The 15,948-nt window shown below is 29.5% G+C and overlaps 2 protein-coding genes across 2 annotated transcripts in view; both read right to left on the bottom strand.

The window, feature by feature from the left end:
* LOC141480137 (uncharacterized) overlaps positions 1 to 15,948 on the bottom strand; it is a 288,325-nt gene that overhangs the window by 271,163 nt on the left and 1,214 nt on the right. The gene's annotated exons all lie outside the window — the stretch shown is intronic.
* Positions 13,105 to 15,598, bottom strand: LOC141480136 (uncharacterized). Its single transcript, XM_074169974.1, has 2 exons — positions 15,458 to 15,598; positions 13,105 to 14,915 (listed from the first exon to the last, which is right to left on the bottom strand). The coding sequence occupies exon 2, from the start codon at positions 14,735 to 14,737 to the stop codon at positions 13,328 to 13,330; it is 1,410 nt and encodes a 469-aa protein (XP_074026075.1). The 5' UTR covers positions 14,738 to 14,915; positions 15,458 to 15,598; the 3' UTR covers positions 13,105 to 13,327.

The raw sequence follows: 15,948 nt of genomic DNA, 5'->3' as shown, positions 1-15,948 counted from the left end.
TCGAATTTAGTATAATTTCGGTTATGAATCAAAAATTTCAATTTTGTCACTGGAAATGGATTTTTGTCGTTTCTATCTCGTTTTTTGTCAAAAAACCCAGAATTTCAATCGAATTTAGTATTTTTTTGGTTATGAATCGAAAATTTCAATTTTGCACTAGAAATGGATTTTTGTCGTTTCTATCTCGTTTTTTGTCAAAAAACCCAGAATTACAATCGAATTAAGTATTTTTTTGTTTTATCAATCAAAATTTCCATTTTGTTATAGAAATGGATTTTGTCGTTTCTATCTCGTTTTATCGTCAAAAAAACCCAGATTTCAATCGAATTCAGTATTTTTTGGGTTATCAATCGAAAATTTCAATTTTGTTGTATGAAATAGATTTTGGTGTTGTTTCTATCTCGTTTTTTTCTTCAAAAAACCTAGAATTACAATTCGAATTTAGTATTTTTTCGATTATCAATCAAAAATTTCAATTTTGTCACTAGAAATGGATTTTTTGTCGTTTCTATCTCTTTTTTGATAAAAAAAACCCAGAATTACAATCGAATTTAGTATTTCTTTGGTCATCAATCAAAATTTCAATTTTGTTGTTAGAAATAAATTTTTGTCGTTTCTATCTCGTTTTATCGTCAAAAAACCCAGAATTTCAATCGATTTTAGTAATTTTTTTGGTTATCAATCGAAAATTTCAATTTTGTCACTAGAAATGGATTTTTGTCGTTTCTATCTCGTTTTTTTGTCAAAAAACCCAGAATTACAATCGAATTAAGTATTTTTTTGGTATCAATCAAAAATTTCCATTTTACTAGAAATGGATTTTTGTCGTTTCTATCTCGTTTTATCGTCAAAAAACCCTGAATTTCAATCGAATTTAGTATTTTTTTGGTTTTCAATCGAAAATTTCAATTTTGTTGTTAGAAATAGATTTTTGTCGTTTCTATCTCGTTTTTTCGTCAGAAAACCCAGAATTACATTCGAGCAATCGAATTTAGTATAATTTCGGTTATGAATCAAAATTTCAATTTTGTCACTGGAAATGGATTTTTGTCGTTTCTATCTCGTTTTTTGTCAAAAAACCCAGAATTTCAATCGAATTCAGTATTTTTTTGGTTATGAATCGAAAATTCAATTTTGTCACTAGAAATGGATTTTTTGTCGTTTCTATCTCGTTTTTTGGTCGAAAAACCCAGAATTTCAATCGAATTTAGTATTTTTTTTGTTATCAATCAAAAATGTCATTTTGTCACTAGAAATGATTTTTGTCGTTTCTATCTCGTTTTCTGGTCAAAAAACCCAGAATTACAATCGAATTTAGTATTTTTCGGTTATCAATCAAAATTTCAATTTTGTCACTAGAAATGGATTTTTGTCGTTTCTATCTCGTTTTTTCATCAAAAAACCCTGAATTTCAATCGAATTGGTCTTTTTTTGGTTATCAATCGAAAACTTCAATTTTGTCACTAGAAATGGATTTTTGTCGTTTCTATCTCGTTTTCTGGTCAAAAAACCCAGAATTACAATCGAATTAGTATTTTTTTTGGTTATCAATCAAAAAATTTCAATTTTGTCACTAGAAATGGATTTTTGTCGTTTCTATCTCGTTTTTTGGTCAAAAAACCCAGAATTACAATCGAATTTACTATTTTTTCGATTATCAATCAAAAATTTCAATTTTGTCTTCAGAAATAGACTTTTGTCGTTTTTTAACTCGATTTTATTCGCAATAAACCCAGAATACATATACTAGCAATCTAATTTAGTATTATTTCGGTTTTGAATCAAAAATTTAAATTTTGTCACTAGAAATAGATTTTTTTTTGTTCTATCTCGTTTTTTCGTCAATAAACCCAGAATTACAATCGAGTTTAGTATTTTTTTCGGTTATCAATCAAAAATTTCAATTTTGTCTTCAGAAATAGACTTTTGTCGTTTCTACCTCGATTTTTCCGACAATAAACCCAGAATTACATTCTAGCATCGAATTTACTATAATTTCGGTTATGAATCAAAAATTTCAATTTTGTCACTAGAAATAGAATTTTTGTCGTTTTCATCTCGTTTTTTGGTCAAAAATCCCAGAATTTCAATGGAATTTATTATTTTTTTGGTAATCAATCGAAAATTTCAATTTTGTATTTTAAAATAGAATTTTTGTCGTTTCTATCTCGTTTTCTCGTCAAAAAACCTAGAATTTCAATGGAATTTAGTAGGTATTTTTTTGGTATCAATCGAAAATTTCAATTTTGTCTTTAGAAATAGATTTTTGTCGTTTCTATCTCGTTTTTTCGTCAAAAAACCTAGAATTTCAATCGAATTTAGTATTTTTTTCGGTTATCAATCAAAAATTTCAATTTTGTCTTCAGAAATAGACTTTTGTCGTTTCTACCTCGATTTTTTCGACAACTAACCCAGAATTACATGCTAGCAATCGAATTTGTATAATTTCGGATATGAATCAAAAATTTCAATTTTGTCACTAGAAACGGAATTTTCGTCGTTTCTATCTCGTTTTTTGGTCAAAAAACCGAGAATTACAATCGAATTTGGTATTTTTTTCGATTATCAATCAAAAATTTCAATTTTGTCTTTAGAAATAGACTTTGTCGTTTTTAACTCGATTTTATCGGCAATAAACCAGAATTACATTTTAGCAATCTAATTTAGTATTATTTTTCGGTTTTGAATCAAAAATTAAATTTTGTGACTAGAAATAGATTTTTTTGTTTCTATCTCGTTTTTTGGTCAAAAAACCCAGAATTACAATCGAATTTAGTATTTTCCGGTTATCAATCAAAAATTTCAATTTTGTCTTCAGAAATAGACTTTTGTCGTTTCTAACTCGATTTTTTCGACAATAATCCCAGAATTACATTCTAGCAATCGAATTTACTATAATTTCGGTTATGAATCGAAAATTTCAATTTTGTCTTAAGAAATAGATTTTTTGTCGTTTCTATCTCGTTTTTTCGTCAAAAAACCCAGAATTTCAATCGAATTTAGTATTTTTTTGGTTTATCAATCGAAAATTTGAATTTTGTCACTAGAAATGGATTTTTGTCGTTTCTATGTCGTTTTCTTGTTAAAAAAACCCAGAATTACAATCGAATTTAGTATTTTTTCGGTTATCAATCAAAAATTTCAGTTTTGTCACTAGAAATGAATTTTTGTCGTTTCTATCTCGTTTTTTGGTCAAAAAACCCAGAATTACAATCGAATTTAGTAGTTTTTTTCGATTATCAATCAAAAATTTCAATTTTGTCTTTAGAAATAGACTTTTGTCGTTTTTAACTAGATTTTTAACGGCAATAAACTCAGAATTACATGCTAGCAATCTAATTTAGTATAATTTCGGTATGAATCAAAAATTTCAATTTTGTCACTAGAAATAGATTTTTTTTTGTTTCTATCTCGTTTTTTCGTCAAAAAACCCAGAATTACAATCGAATTTGGTATTTTTTCGGATATTAATCAAAAATTTCATTTTGTCTTTAGAAATAGACTTTTGTCGTTTCTAACTCGATTTTATCGGCAATAAACCCAGAATTACATTCTAGCAATCTAATTTAGTATTATTTCGGTTTTGAATCAAAAATTTAAATTTTTTACTAGAAATAGATTTTTTTGTTTCTATCTCGTTTTTTTCGTCAAAAAACTCAGAATTACAATCGAATTCAGTATTTTTCCGGTTATCAATCAAAAATTTCAATTTCGTCAGTAGAAATAGATTTTGTCGTTCTCATCTCGTTTTTTGGTCAGAAATCCAGAATTAAAATCGAATTTAGTATTTTATCGTTTATCAATCAAAAATTTCAATTTTGTCACTAGAAACACAGTTTTGTCGTTTCTAACTCGATTTTTTCGGTTAAAAAACCCAGAATTACACTCTAGCAATCGAATTTTGTATATTTTTGTTATGAATTAGTAATTTAAATTTTGCCACTAGAAATAGATTTTTGTCGTTCCTATCTCGTTTTTTCGTCAAAAAACCCAGAATTTCAATGGAATTTAGTATTTTTTGGTTATCAATCGAAAATTTCAATTTTGTCTTTAGAAATAGTTTTTTGTCGTTTCTATCTCGTTTTTTCGTCAAAAAACCCAGAATTTCAATCGAATTTAGTATTTTTTTGGTTATCAATCAAAATTTCATTTTGTCACTAGAAATGGATTTTTGTCGTTTCTATCTCGTTTTTTTTCGTCAAAAAACCCAGAATTACATCGAATTTAGTATTTTTTCGATTATCAATCAAAAATTTCAATTTTGTCTTCTGAAATAGACTTTTGTCGTTTCTACCTCGATTTTTTCGACAATAAACCCAAATTACATGCTAGCAATCGAATTTAGTATAATTTCGGTCATGAATCAAAAATTTCAATTTTGTCACTAGAAACGGATTTTTGTCGTTTCTATCTCGTTTTTTGGTCAAAAAACCCAGAATTACAATCGAATTTAGTATTTTTCGGTTATCAATCAAAAATTTCAATTTTGTCACTAGAAATGGATTTTTGTCGTTTCTATCTCGTTTTTTCGTCAAAAAACCCAGAATTACAATCGAATTTAGTATTTTTTCGATTATCAATCAAAAATTTCAATTTTGTCTTTAGAAATAGACTTTTGTCGTTTCTACCTCGATTTTTCGACAATAAACCAAAATTACATGCTAGCAATCGAATTTAGTATAATTTCGGTTATGAATCAAAAATTTCAATTTTGTTACTAGAAATAGAGTTTTGTCGTTTCTAACTCGATTTTTTCGGTAAAAAACCCAGAATTACACTCTAGCAATCGAATTTAGTATATTTTCGGTTATGAATTAGAAATTTCAATTTTGCCACTAGAAATAGATTTTTGTCGTTTCTATCTCGTTTGTCGTCAAAAAACCCAGAATTTCAATCGATTTTAGTATTTTTCTGGTTATCAATCGAAAATTTCAAATTTGTCTTTAGAAATAGATTTTTGTCGTTTCTATCTCGTTTTATCGTCAAAAAACTCAGAATTACAATCGAATTCAGTATTTTTTCAGTTATCAATCAAAAATTTCAATTTTGTCTTTAGAAATAGACTTTTGTCGTTTTTAACGGCAATAAACCCAGAATTACATTCTAGCAATCGAATTTAGTATTATTTCGGTTTTGAATCAAAAATTTAAATTTTCACACTAGAAATAGATTTTTTTTTTGTTTCTATCTCGTTTTTTCGTCAAAAAACCTAGAATTACATTCTAGAAATCAAATTCAGAATTGTTTCGGTTATGAATCAAAAATTTCAATTTCGTCACTAGAAATAGATTGTTGTCATTTCTAAATGGATTTTTTAGGCAAAAAAACCCAGAATTACATTCTAGCAATCGAATTTAGTATCATTTCGGTTATGAATCAAAAATTTCAATTTTGTCACTAGAAATAGATTTTTATCATTTCTATCTCGTTTTTTCGTTAAAAAACCCAGAATTACAATCGAATTTAGTATTTTTTCGGTTATCAATCAAAAATTTAAATTTTGTCAATAGGAATGAAGTTTTGTCGTTTCTATCTCGTTTTTTTCGTCATGAAACCCAGAATTACATTCTAGCAATCTAATTTAGTATTATTTCGGTTTTGAATCAAAAATTTAAATTTTGTCACTAGAAATAGATTTTTGTCGTTTTCATCTCGTTTTTTGGTCAAAAATACCAGAATCAAAATCGAATTTAGTATTTTTTCGTTTATCAATCAAAAATTTCAATTTTGTCACTAGAAACAGAGTTTTGTCGTTTCTAACTCGATTTTTTCGGTAAAAAACCCAGAATTACACTCTAGCAATCGAATTTAGTATATTTTCGGTTATGAATTAGAAATTTCAATTTTGCCACTAGAAATAGATTTTTGTCGTTTCTATCTCGTTTTGTCGTCAAAAAACCAGAATTTCAATCGATTTTAGTATTTTTCTGGTTATCAATCGAAAATTTCAAATTTGTCTTTAGAAATAGATTTTTGTCGTTTCTATCTCGTTTTATCGTCAAAAAACTCAGAATTACAATCGAATTCAGTATTTTTTCAGTTATCAATCAAAAATTTCAATTTTGTCTTTAGAAATAGACTTTTGTCGTTTTTAACGGCAATAAACCCAGAATTACATTCTAGCAATCGAATTTAGTATTATTTCGGTTTTGAATCAAAAATTTAAATTTTCACACTAGAAATAGATTTTTTTTTGTTTCTATCTCGTTTTTTCGTCAAAAAACCTAGAATTACATTCTAGAAATCAAATTCAGAATTGTTTCGGTTATGAATCAAAAATTTCAATTTCGTCACTAGAAATAGATTGTTGTCATTTCTAAATGGATTTTTTAGGCAAAAAAACCCAGAATTACATTCTAGCAATCGAATTTAGTATCATTTCGGTTATGAATCAAAAATTTCAATTTTGTCACTAGAAATAGATTTTTATCATTTCTATCTCGTTTTTTCGTTAAAAAACCCAGAATTACAATCGAATTTAGTATTTTTTCGGTTATCAATCAAAAATTTAAATTTTGTCAATAGGAATGAAGTTTTGTCGTTTCTATCTCGTTTTTTTCGTCATGAAACCCAGAATTACATTCTAGCAATCTAATTTAGTATTATTTCGGTTTTGAATCAAAAATTTAAATTTTGTCACTAGAAATAGATTTTTGTCGTTTTCATCTCGTTTTTTGGTCAAAAAATCCCAGAATTAAAATCGAATTTAGTATTTTTTTCGTTTATCAATCAAAAATTTCAATTTTGTCACTAGAAACAGAGTTTTGTCGTTTCTAACTCGATTTTTTCGTTGAAAAACCCAGAATTACATTCTAGCAATCGAATTCAGTATATTTTCGGTTATGAATTAGAAATTTCAATTTTGCCACTATAATAGATTTTTGTCGTTTCTATCTCGTTTTTTCGTCAAAAAACCCAGAATTACAATCGAAATCAGTATTCTTTCGATTATTAATCAAAAATTTCAATTTTGTCTTTAGAAATAGACTTTTGTCGTTTTTAACTCGATTTTATCGGCAATAAACCCAGAATTACATTCTAGCAATCGAATTTAGTATATTTTTGGTTATGAATTAGAAATTTCAATTTTGCCACTAGAAATAGATTTTTGTCGTTTCTATCTCGTTTTTTCATCAAAAAACCCAGAATTACAATCGAATTTAGTATTTTTTTGGTTATCAATCGAAAATTTCAATTTTGTCTTTAGAAATAGATTGTTGTCGTTTCTATCTCGTTTTTTCGTCAAAAAACCCAGAATTACAATCGAAATCAGTATTTTTCGATTATCGATCAAAAATTTCAATTTTGTCACTAGAAATGGATTTTTGTCGTTCCTATCTCGTTTTTTGGTCAAAAGACCCAGAATTACAATCGAAATTAGTATTTTTTTGGTTATCAATCGAAAATTTCAATTTTGTCACTAGAAATGGATTATTGTCGTTTCTATCTCGTTTTTTGGTCAAAAAACCCAGAATTACAATCGAATTCAGTATTTTTTCGGTTATCAATCAAAAATTTCAATTTTGTCTTTAGAAATAGACTTTTGTCGTTTTTAACTCGATTTCATCGGCAATAAACCCAGAATTACATTCTAGCAATCGAATTTATTATTATTTCGGTTTTGAATCAAAAATTTAAATTTTCACAAAAGAAATAGATTTCTTTTTGTTTCTATCTCGTTTTTTTCGTTAAAACCTAGAATTACATTCTAGAAATCAAATTCAGAATTGTTTCGGTTATGAATCAAAAATTTCAATTTCGTCACTAGAAATAGATTGTTGTCATTTCTAAATGGATATTTTAGGCAAAAGAACCCAGAATTACATTCTAGCAATCGAATTTAGTATTATTTCGGTTATGAATCAAAAATTTCAATTTCATCACTAGAATTAGATTTTTATCGTTTCTATCTCGTTTTTTCGTTAAAAAACCCAGAATTACAATCGAATTTAGTATTTTTTCGTTCATCAATCAAAAATTTCAATTTTGTCAATAGAAATAGAGTTTTGTCGTTTCTAACTCGATTTTTTCGGTAGGAAACCCAGAATTACATTCTAGCAATCTAATTTTGTATTGATTCGGTTTTGAATCAAAAATTTAAATTCTGTCACTAGAAATAGATTTTTTTTTCTATCTCGTTTTTTCGTCAAAAAACTCAGAATTACAATCGAATTCAGTATTTTTTCGGTTATCAATCAAAAATTTCAATTTTGTCTTTAGAAATAGACTTTTGTCGTTTCTAACTCGATTTTATCGGCAATAAACCCAGAATTACATCCTAGCCATCGAATTTAGTATTTTTTCGGTTATGTATCAAAAATTTCTATATTGTCACTGGAAATAGATTTTTGTCGTTTCTAACTCGTTTTTTTTCGCCAAAAAAACCCAGAATTTCATCCTAGCCATCGAATTTAGTATTTTTTCGGTCACGAATCAAAAATTTCAATTTTGCCACTAGAAATAGATTTTTGTCGTTTCTATTTCGTTTTTTCGGTAAAAATTCCAGAATATCGAGGTAGAAACGACAAAAATCTATTTCTAGCGACAAAATTGAAATTTTTTTATTCATAATCGAAAAAATACTAAATTCGATAGAAAGAATGTAATTCTGGGTTTTTTGCCAGAAAAATCGAGTTAGAAACGACAAAAATCTATCTATTTCTAGTGACAAAATTGAAATTTTTTCGCCCGAAAAATTTGGTTTGACATAGTGTGCACCACGAAAACTAATGCACCTTTACAAATTCACTTGGAACAACACTGTAAGGGAAATGCATCTGGAAGCAGTGGTCGATGTGGAACGAATGAGGGTAAAATCATTGACATTATCACAGCCTTCTCTAATTCCTGTGACATTGGGTGTGTTTCTAAATTCACTGATCAATCTGTGCTGGATTCATCTATTGGTCCATTCGAACCATTAGCGCCGTTCTATTGGTTGAGCAATTGCACCCGAAATTTTCTGTTGGATTTAAAATCGTTTCCATTATAGGTTGAACTTGTCCTCATGTCATTTTCATATCATAACCACAGTATTTTGTATACAGTAATTTCATAAAGGCTGATTTGTGGTTTGAATTTTCTTACGCGCAGACCCACGCGTCGATGTCTTAGGTCTGCGCAAACGACGAGTTTAAGACAGGCATGCAAACCTTCCATAGTTGTCGAATTTTATGGGTTTCACCCAACCTACTGTGGTACATTATTTTACAACTCGTGAAAAAATGTTAAAGGTGGTCTCTTATTCCATAAAATTCTGATTGCTGGAATATTACTGGATGAGACGTTGGTTCTTAGAAATATTCCACGTATTTTATTCGAAAATGATCATTTTGGCAAATCTACAATATTATGTCGGATAACGATAATTGTCACATTGGCAACAGTGCAAAATGCAATCATAACCTATAAAATACTGTGATTTTTGTTTATTTCGAATACCGAATACAATAAATCAATATCTTTTCCTAGATAGCAATGATTACACCAATCTACAGTTGCCTGAGCAGAACTCTTTCAGTTACATAAGTGGCTATTTTATGAAAAAATGTCTCGAAAAACACAAATGTGACATTTGCATTAACTATGCTAGAGAAAATGAATTATTAAGTGCAGAAACTTTGTACACGCAATTCAGAGCATATCCAAATGCAAAAAACAATACTTTTGGAAATCTACAAACTCCAAATAAAAAGTTTATAGATTATTTGAACATTTTGGAAACTATTTTCAGTGAACATTTCCAAACTTATCGATAGAACTTGGTGTTGGAAGGAGCATAAAACATAAACTCCAGGAAGTGCCTTTTTCTCATCCATGTTTGCATTTTCCAGTTGATTATTTAATTTCATTATATGTGCGGGTGAGAATTTATTATACGATTAAGTTTATAAATCGTAGTTTCAAAACTACATCGAAAAAAATTAAAGAAAACCAAAAAATACAAAACCTTCGACATTTGTAAATTTTCTCCAATACTTCTTAAATACCTAGTGTTTATATGTACCCACGACTTATTATACTTTAGCAATAGAAAAATTTGTTAGTTTTCTGAATAAAGTGTATTCAAAGCCTAAAGTGATGTCTTATTTAAGGAAGGTAGAAATAAACTATCGAAAGCTTGACGAAAATAAGGAGTCTTCTTTGACCTAGTACCAAAAATTCTGACTGCAACCCCACTAAAGCTTTTCCAGATTTACTATGGGCTATATAGTGTTATTTTTTTCTACTGTACTTATCAGTCAGGTCAGGAGGAAAAACGTATTTGAAATTATTTAGGGACTGCAGGACAGTTGCAAACATTCATTTTGGAAATGTCTATACCTTTGTATACATTGTATGGCATGTGTCTGACAAAACAACTACTTCTCTGGCAACTATCCCAACAGATGTTGAATTATATCTCGGACATACGTGCAAAAATCCTTTCTTTGAAGGAACATCTCTGCAAGAGCTGTCTACGAGGAATACCGAGTCCACAGTATACTTATATAACTATACTGTGCCGAGTCCCTGTGTGTATACAACCGTGATAGCATGGTCTGCACTGATGAGGAACACTTCAAAACAGTTCGCAGTTGGTTCCTTGTTCGAATCAGGCGAAGTCCCACTATTTGTCCTAGAGAGCTCTTGCAAAGTTGTTTCTTCAAAGTGAGAATCTTTGCAATTATGTCTGAGGCGACTTGGATTCCGAAAGGTTAACAGTCGTAAGGTATTTTTGATAGTCAAATTTACATTATATAAGAAGTTGCTGACTAATAGGACATGTTTCATTTAGAATAACTGTTTTTAATCTACGCACCAACTTTTCGGGGTTGATTAGACATCTAGACTTGTATAGATTCAAATATCAACATTTGTCAATATATGTCGAGTTATTAGCTAAAGAAGTAGTTGTTTTCTGTCGGAAAACATATATAATGGTATAGTCAAAATGCATTTGGACTTGTCAGTGATTTTGTTATCAATTTTTACTTGGATAAAAGCTGGAACCAGCAAAACAACCTATTATCTTACAGTGTAAAAAATTCATAACTTCCGACTCCGAAAACTCTCACATACATTTATAGTTAGTACATACATACAAAAAAATTATTTTTGTATGATTGAACACTACATACTTAATTACTTTTTTACTTCTTCAAGTCCTGAATAGTAACTACATAATTCAGAAAGAATAGGCTCTACAGATTCCTTAATCTTGAGTGATGAATTCGATTAGGAATATTTTTAATAATTGGTCTTTAATATAATCGAATCGGCAAACTCGTCCGCCATCTTGAATTCTCCAATCAATAAATGAATATGCTATATTTGGCCCCAAAAATCACTACAAAGAAATTTCGCATGGATTCGTACCATGGTTCATGAATAACAAAATACGTTCTTTATCTTGTCTTTTTTCTTGTTGAAATGAAAATATATTTTGTCACATTCAAATATGAACATCTGCCGATTCCATGAATTTTTAAAATCTACTTGAAACTTAGTTCATCATTGCCCAAATGATCTGGGTTACTTGAATATTACACAAATGCAAAATTATCATTTGTACAATTTTCTCAGGTGCCCAACAGGGTTTTCATAGACTGTTTTTTTTGAGCAGTTTATATGAATAGTTGTTATGTTGAGCAGTGTATACACGCTTTGGTTGAGATTGTAGTAGGGAGAAATGTCATTAGTGTCAAATACGTCATCATTATAAAAAATGAAACTCCTGGACACCGACATCAAAGGAACCGACGCTGAGTGAAACTAATGTATACAGAAATACTGTGTCATAACCAAGGATACATTTTTTGGATGGCACAAGTTTGATTTCATTATAACGTTAAAAATGTATTGCACAACCTTGCAATGTGTGCTAAAATGTTTTTCACTGTTTCCTAAGAAAATGAACGATCAATTAAAATTTTGTTAATTATTTATTTAAGAATAATGCCAGCCAACAAATGACAATAACAAGATCGACTGAATTCACAAATTAAACATTAACACGAATAATATATTCGATTCACAGTGAAGAACCCTTGATAACAGGATAAAATTATTCTGGAAGGAATTTAACCTGTTAAATTTCCAAATGGTTCTCGGTAGCTCATAGTCCGTAATAAAATGAGTCAAATATGAATTCACGCCACCCACTAAGAACAATAAATTCAACGTTACCGGTATATTTGCCACATTGCCACCTAACGAAGCTAGGTATGTCTTTTTGACGCATGAGTCAAAGTCGGACGTCGGACTTATACTGTCAATGAGTAGAATAAACAAAATAAACCATGTTTTTCAAGTAAATAATGAAGATATATATTACTATTACATGAAAACAGAAAAACAAAGAAAACGGAGCTCATAAGAAATTGAACTGAAGGGTAGAATCTAAAGTAATATTATAATCTGACTAAACTTTTGGTAGTAAATAGTTATTAGAATTTGCAAAATATCAAACCCATTGTTTAATCATTGTAAATGAATTTTATAGGTACTATACTAATCTTTTGCAGCTGCGAAGTTTTGATTAAAGTGTTAATCTATTCTTAGCAAGAATTCAAATAAATTCATATGATGAATCAAGGAATAAGAAATCTAGACTGTCAGTTTGGATGAAAATATGTAGAAATGAAAAAGCTTGGATTTACTAGACTTTATAACATAACTACCTATTAATTTATATATACAAGTTTGAAAAAAGGATATCTAAGGTTTTAAACCTTAGTGGCCCTGTTGTTTAATTCTTCTTCTTCTTATGGCTCTGCCTTTTCAGCAATTTGCCAGTCCTCCTGTTGTTTAATTGAGGATGTAAAACTATAACATTTTATCACCTACAAATAATTAGTTGGAAAAAAGTTTACATAAAAGTTACTGTTGCATATTCCATATTTTTGAAATCAGGATAATTTTATGTAGAATTATCGGACAAAAAAAAACAATAAAAATGAACAGTTTTTAATGCTGAACTAATCATCATTTGACTAACAATGTTTGACTAACAATGTTGGAATGACTATGGAGGAAAACTATTTTGCTGACTAATACTAGAATGAACATTATAGGTTTTAAAGAAATAGAATATTCACGAAATATATCAACGTACACGCAAAGTCACTTTTTAAAAAATATATTTTAATTACAAACTGTGAAAATTCGAAATTACAGAGATGTTTACTGTATGAAATCTAGCAACTGACTAATTTATAAATAGAGTTCAGTCTTCAGGTCGATTCAGCAACATCAGCATAAAATGGCGTCAGCGATGCTGGATAAGCTCTTCTCCCTTAAGGTGGTACGATATAATTCCTCCCCTCACAGATTCAACTTCGGAAGATTACTGAGGAAGTTGAATATTCTGCAACTCTATGGATTCCTGGGGGCTTCTTCTGGAAGGCGGATTGATGTCTCTTATCTTCTTGTATATGGCATACGCTAGTAGAACTGCTAGAATCCCATAAACTATAATTGTCCAAGCACTGGGTGTATAGCTTATAGAGTTTTCTTGAAGTGCAGGGCGGTTTTCTATGAACCCTGTTCTGATTTCATGCAGCTCATCCAAGTTTACATTGTTCAGGTGAAGGCTCAAGTTAAACTTCTCTCTTGAAATTTCTTGTATATCTGAGTCGGGAAACAGGATGGGTTGGCTTTGGGTATCGATCTGCTGATAATTGATGATAACTTCTTGATTTGTCGATATCTGGCAAGTATTTGGGATGTCGACTAGGTATGAACCTTTGACTTTGATGGCTTCTTCTTGTTGGTGACATTTTAGTCTAACTGTTTCTTCGGTAGGTAAGAGTCCAATCCATTGGTTTGACTCTTCCAATCGTTTGAATATTGGTTGATTGATTTCCAATCGCATCTTTTGGCATATGGCATGGTCCTCAATGTTCATCAGTTGGATTTCGCAGGGATTTTTGGCTCCAATTTCCAATAATTCGACCGGGTCACAGATGTAGAAAAGTGGAAGTACTTTCATACAAGGGTCGCCCATAAATGAGTAGTACAATTCGTTTTTCAAAAGGTACTTATTTTCTGGAATTATTGCCTTAAAATGACTCTCATTTGGTATATGGATTGAGTAAAGATGGTGGAGGTTCAGTTCTATAGGGTGTGTTATAGGTATGCGAAGGATGTATGTTATTTTGTTATTTAATAAATAACAATCTACCTTTATCAATTTTTCAATCACCATAATATTCTCAAGTCTGATTTCAACTGGTATTTGATTTTTCTTCAGTCTGTTTTGAACATCAGTTATTTCCCGTAAAAGGTCTTTGGTTTTCATGATACTTGGATGCATCATTCCGATTTTTGCAAAAGATATTGAGTTTTCAATGTCTTGTAGAATAGAGTTGATAATTTCGAACATATTAATTAGTTGATTTATTATGTCTTTAATGAAATCTGAATTTTCTCGATAAACTTTATTTTTGACTATTTCAGAAATTTGATTGATTTTTATTTCAATCAATTTCTCGTTATGATTTATTTGCTGAATAGTGTTGTTAAATTTATCAATCAGAGAGACAGCGAGAGAATTTTGCCTTATTATGTTCGATGACAATTTTTCTTGATTTTGCTTTAGTTTTTGAATAAGTTTTTCATAGCGTTCGCCATCGCTTGCATCTAAATTGCCACTAATTGCTTTAAAAATCGATCCTAACCCATTGATTATTCCTCTGTTATTTCTCATCGGATGAGGTATTAGTTCTATCAGTTTATTTTCGACATTGGTCTCCATAAATTTTAATATTTTTAAGTAGTTTCAACTATGGCTGCATATGGTTGTAACAATTCTTCAGTTTCCAAATCATTCTTTGTATCTTGGTTTCTTGTTTCAGTTTCTACATCAGAATGGATTATGATGTGTTCTTCTTTCTCCAGTTCTGTTTTCAATGTTACTAGGGCAGATTTATCATCTGAAAATGGTTAGGTTAGATTAGGTGTGTACTTCTAGGCTTCTACTACATATAGTCATCTTATTGAATTCAATTCTGAAATTTTGGAATTTGGTCCAAAAAAATACATTTTTTATAATAACTCAATAGTTCTAATTGACAATTTTATATTCATACTTAAAAATTAATTTCAAAAATAAAGACTGTTTCAACATATTTATTCAGCATAGTACTTTTGAATGCATTCTAAAAAATAATATGGAATCAATCATTCACTAGAATTCTATATTTATTTGTAAATACATTAATCAGCAGCATTCAGATCAAGTGAAAGATGTCACACATACATTGACTAAATCTTTGTTAGAAGATCAACACCATTACATATTATTAATTGATATATAATCCTCCTCCAGGACAAACCTTTCTGGAATGCACTTTTCCATTTCTTCACTTAAGAAATTCAGTATATTAAGTACCTTCTTTTTACCTTCATTTTATAGCATTTGTTATGATGAATGAATTTTTAATTTTTAGTATACATGGTAGGCATATATACTTACTGTTAGAAGCTATAATTGTAGATGAATACCAAGCCCCTCCAGTATACCTCACACTTATAGAAGTGGTGGTTTTATATTTATTCGAGATTTACTACAAATGTAGTAAATCCCATCTTCAAATTTTACTGGGTAATACATGACCATAAACCACGCTGCTGACCGGAGTCCTACGTTTTAGTGGTCTATAAAATTTTCATTTACATCAGTTATCACTAAGATGTCTAAAAACCCTGGTGCATCTACTCATACCTGCAAAAGTTTGGGGTAAAATGAGGGATTTATGGCTAACTTGATTAGCAGAGATCAACGCCGTTTACGCCGTTTCAGATGGCGCAAGCAGTCATTACAGTAAACTGTAATCATAAGACCACACAGGGTGTATTTGTATTTATATTTAATTCCACATTCATTTTTCATACCTACTGTGCTTTTAGGATAACTTAAAAAGTGAGTTAATGAATTTTTTGTGTTTTAAGTGTTATTGACGAATT

The sequence above is a fragment of the Leptinotarsa decemlineata genome, unplaced genomic scaffold (assembly GCF_025532065.1).
Source record: "Leptinotarsa decemlineata unplaced genomic scaffold, Ldec_3_MD MMD2_P_RNA_scaffold_6, whole genome shotgun sequence".
NCBI lineage: Eukaryota > Metazoa > Arthropoda > Insecta > Coleoptera > Chrysomelidae > Leptinotarsa > Leptinotarsa decemlineata.
This window is presented reverse-complemented; position numbering and strand designations above follow the sequence as displayed.

Coding starts and splice junctions, on each gene's coding strand:
- LOC141480136 (XM_074169974.1), bottom strand. CDS start 14,737: ATGGAGACCAATGTCGAAAATAAACTGATAGAACTAATACCTCATCCG.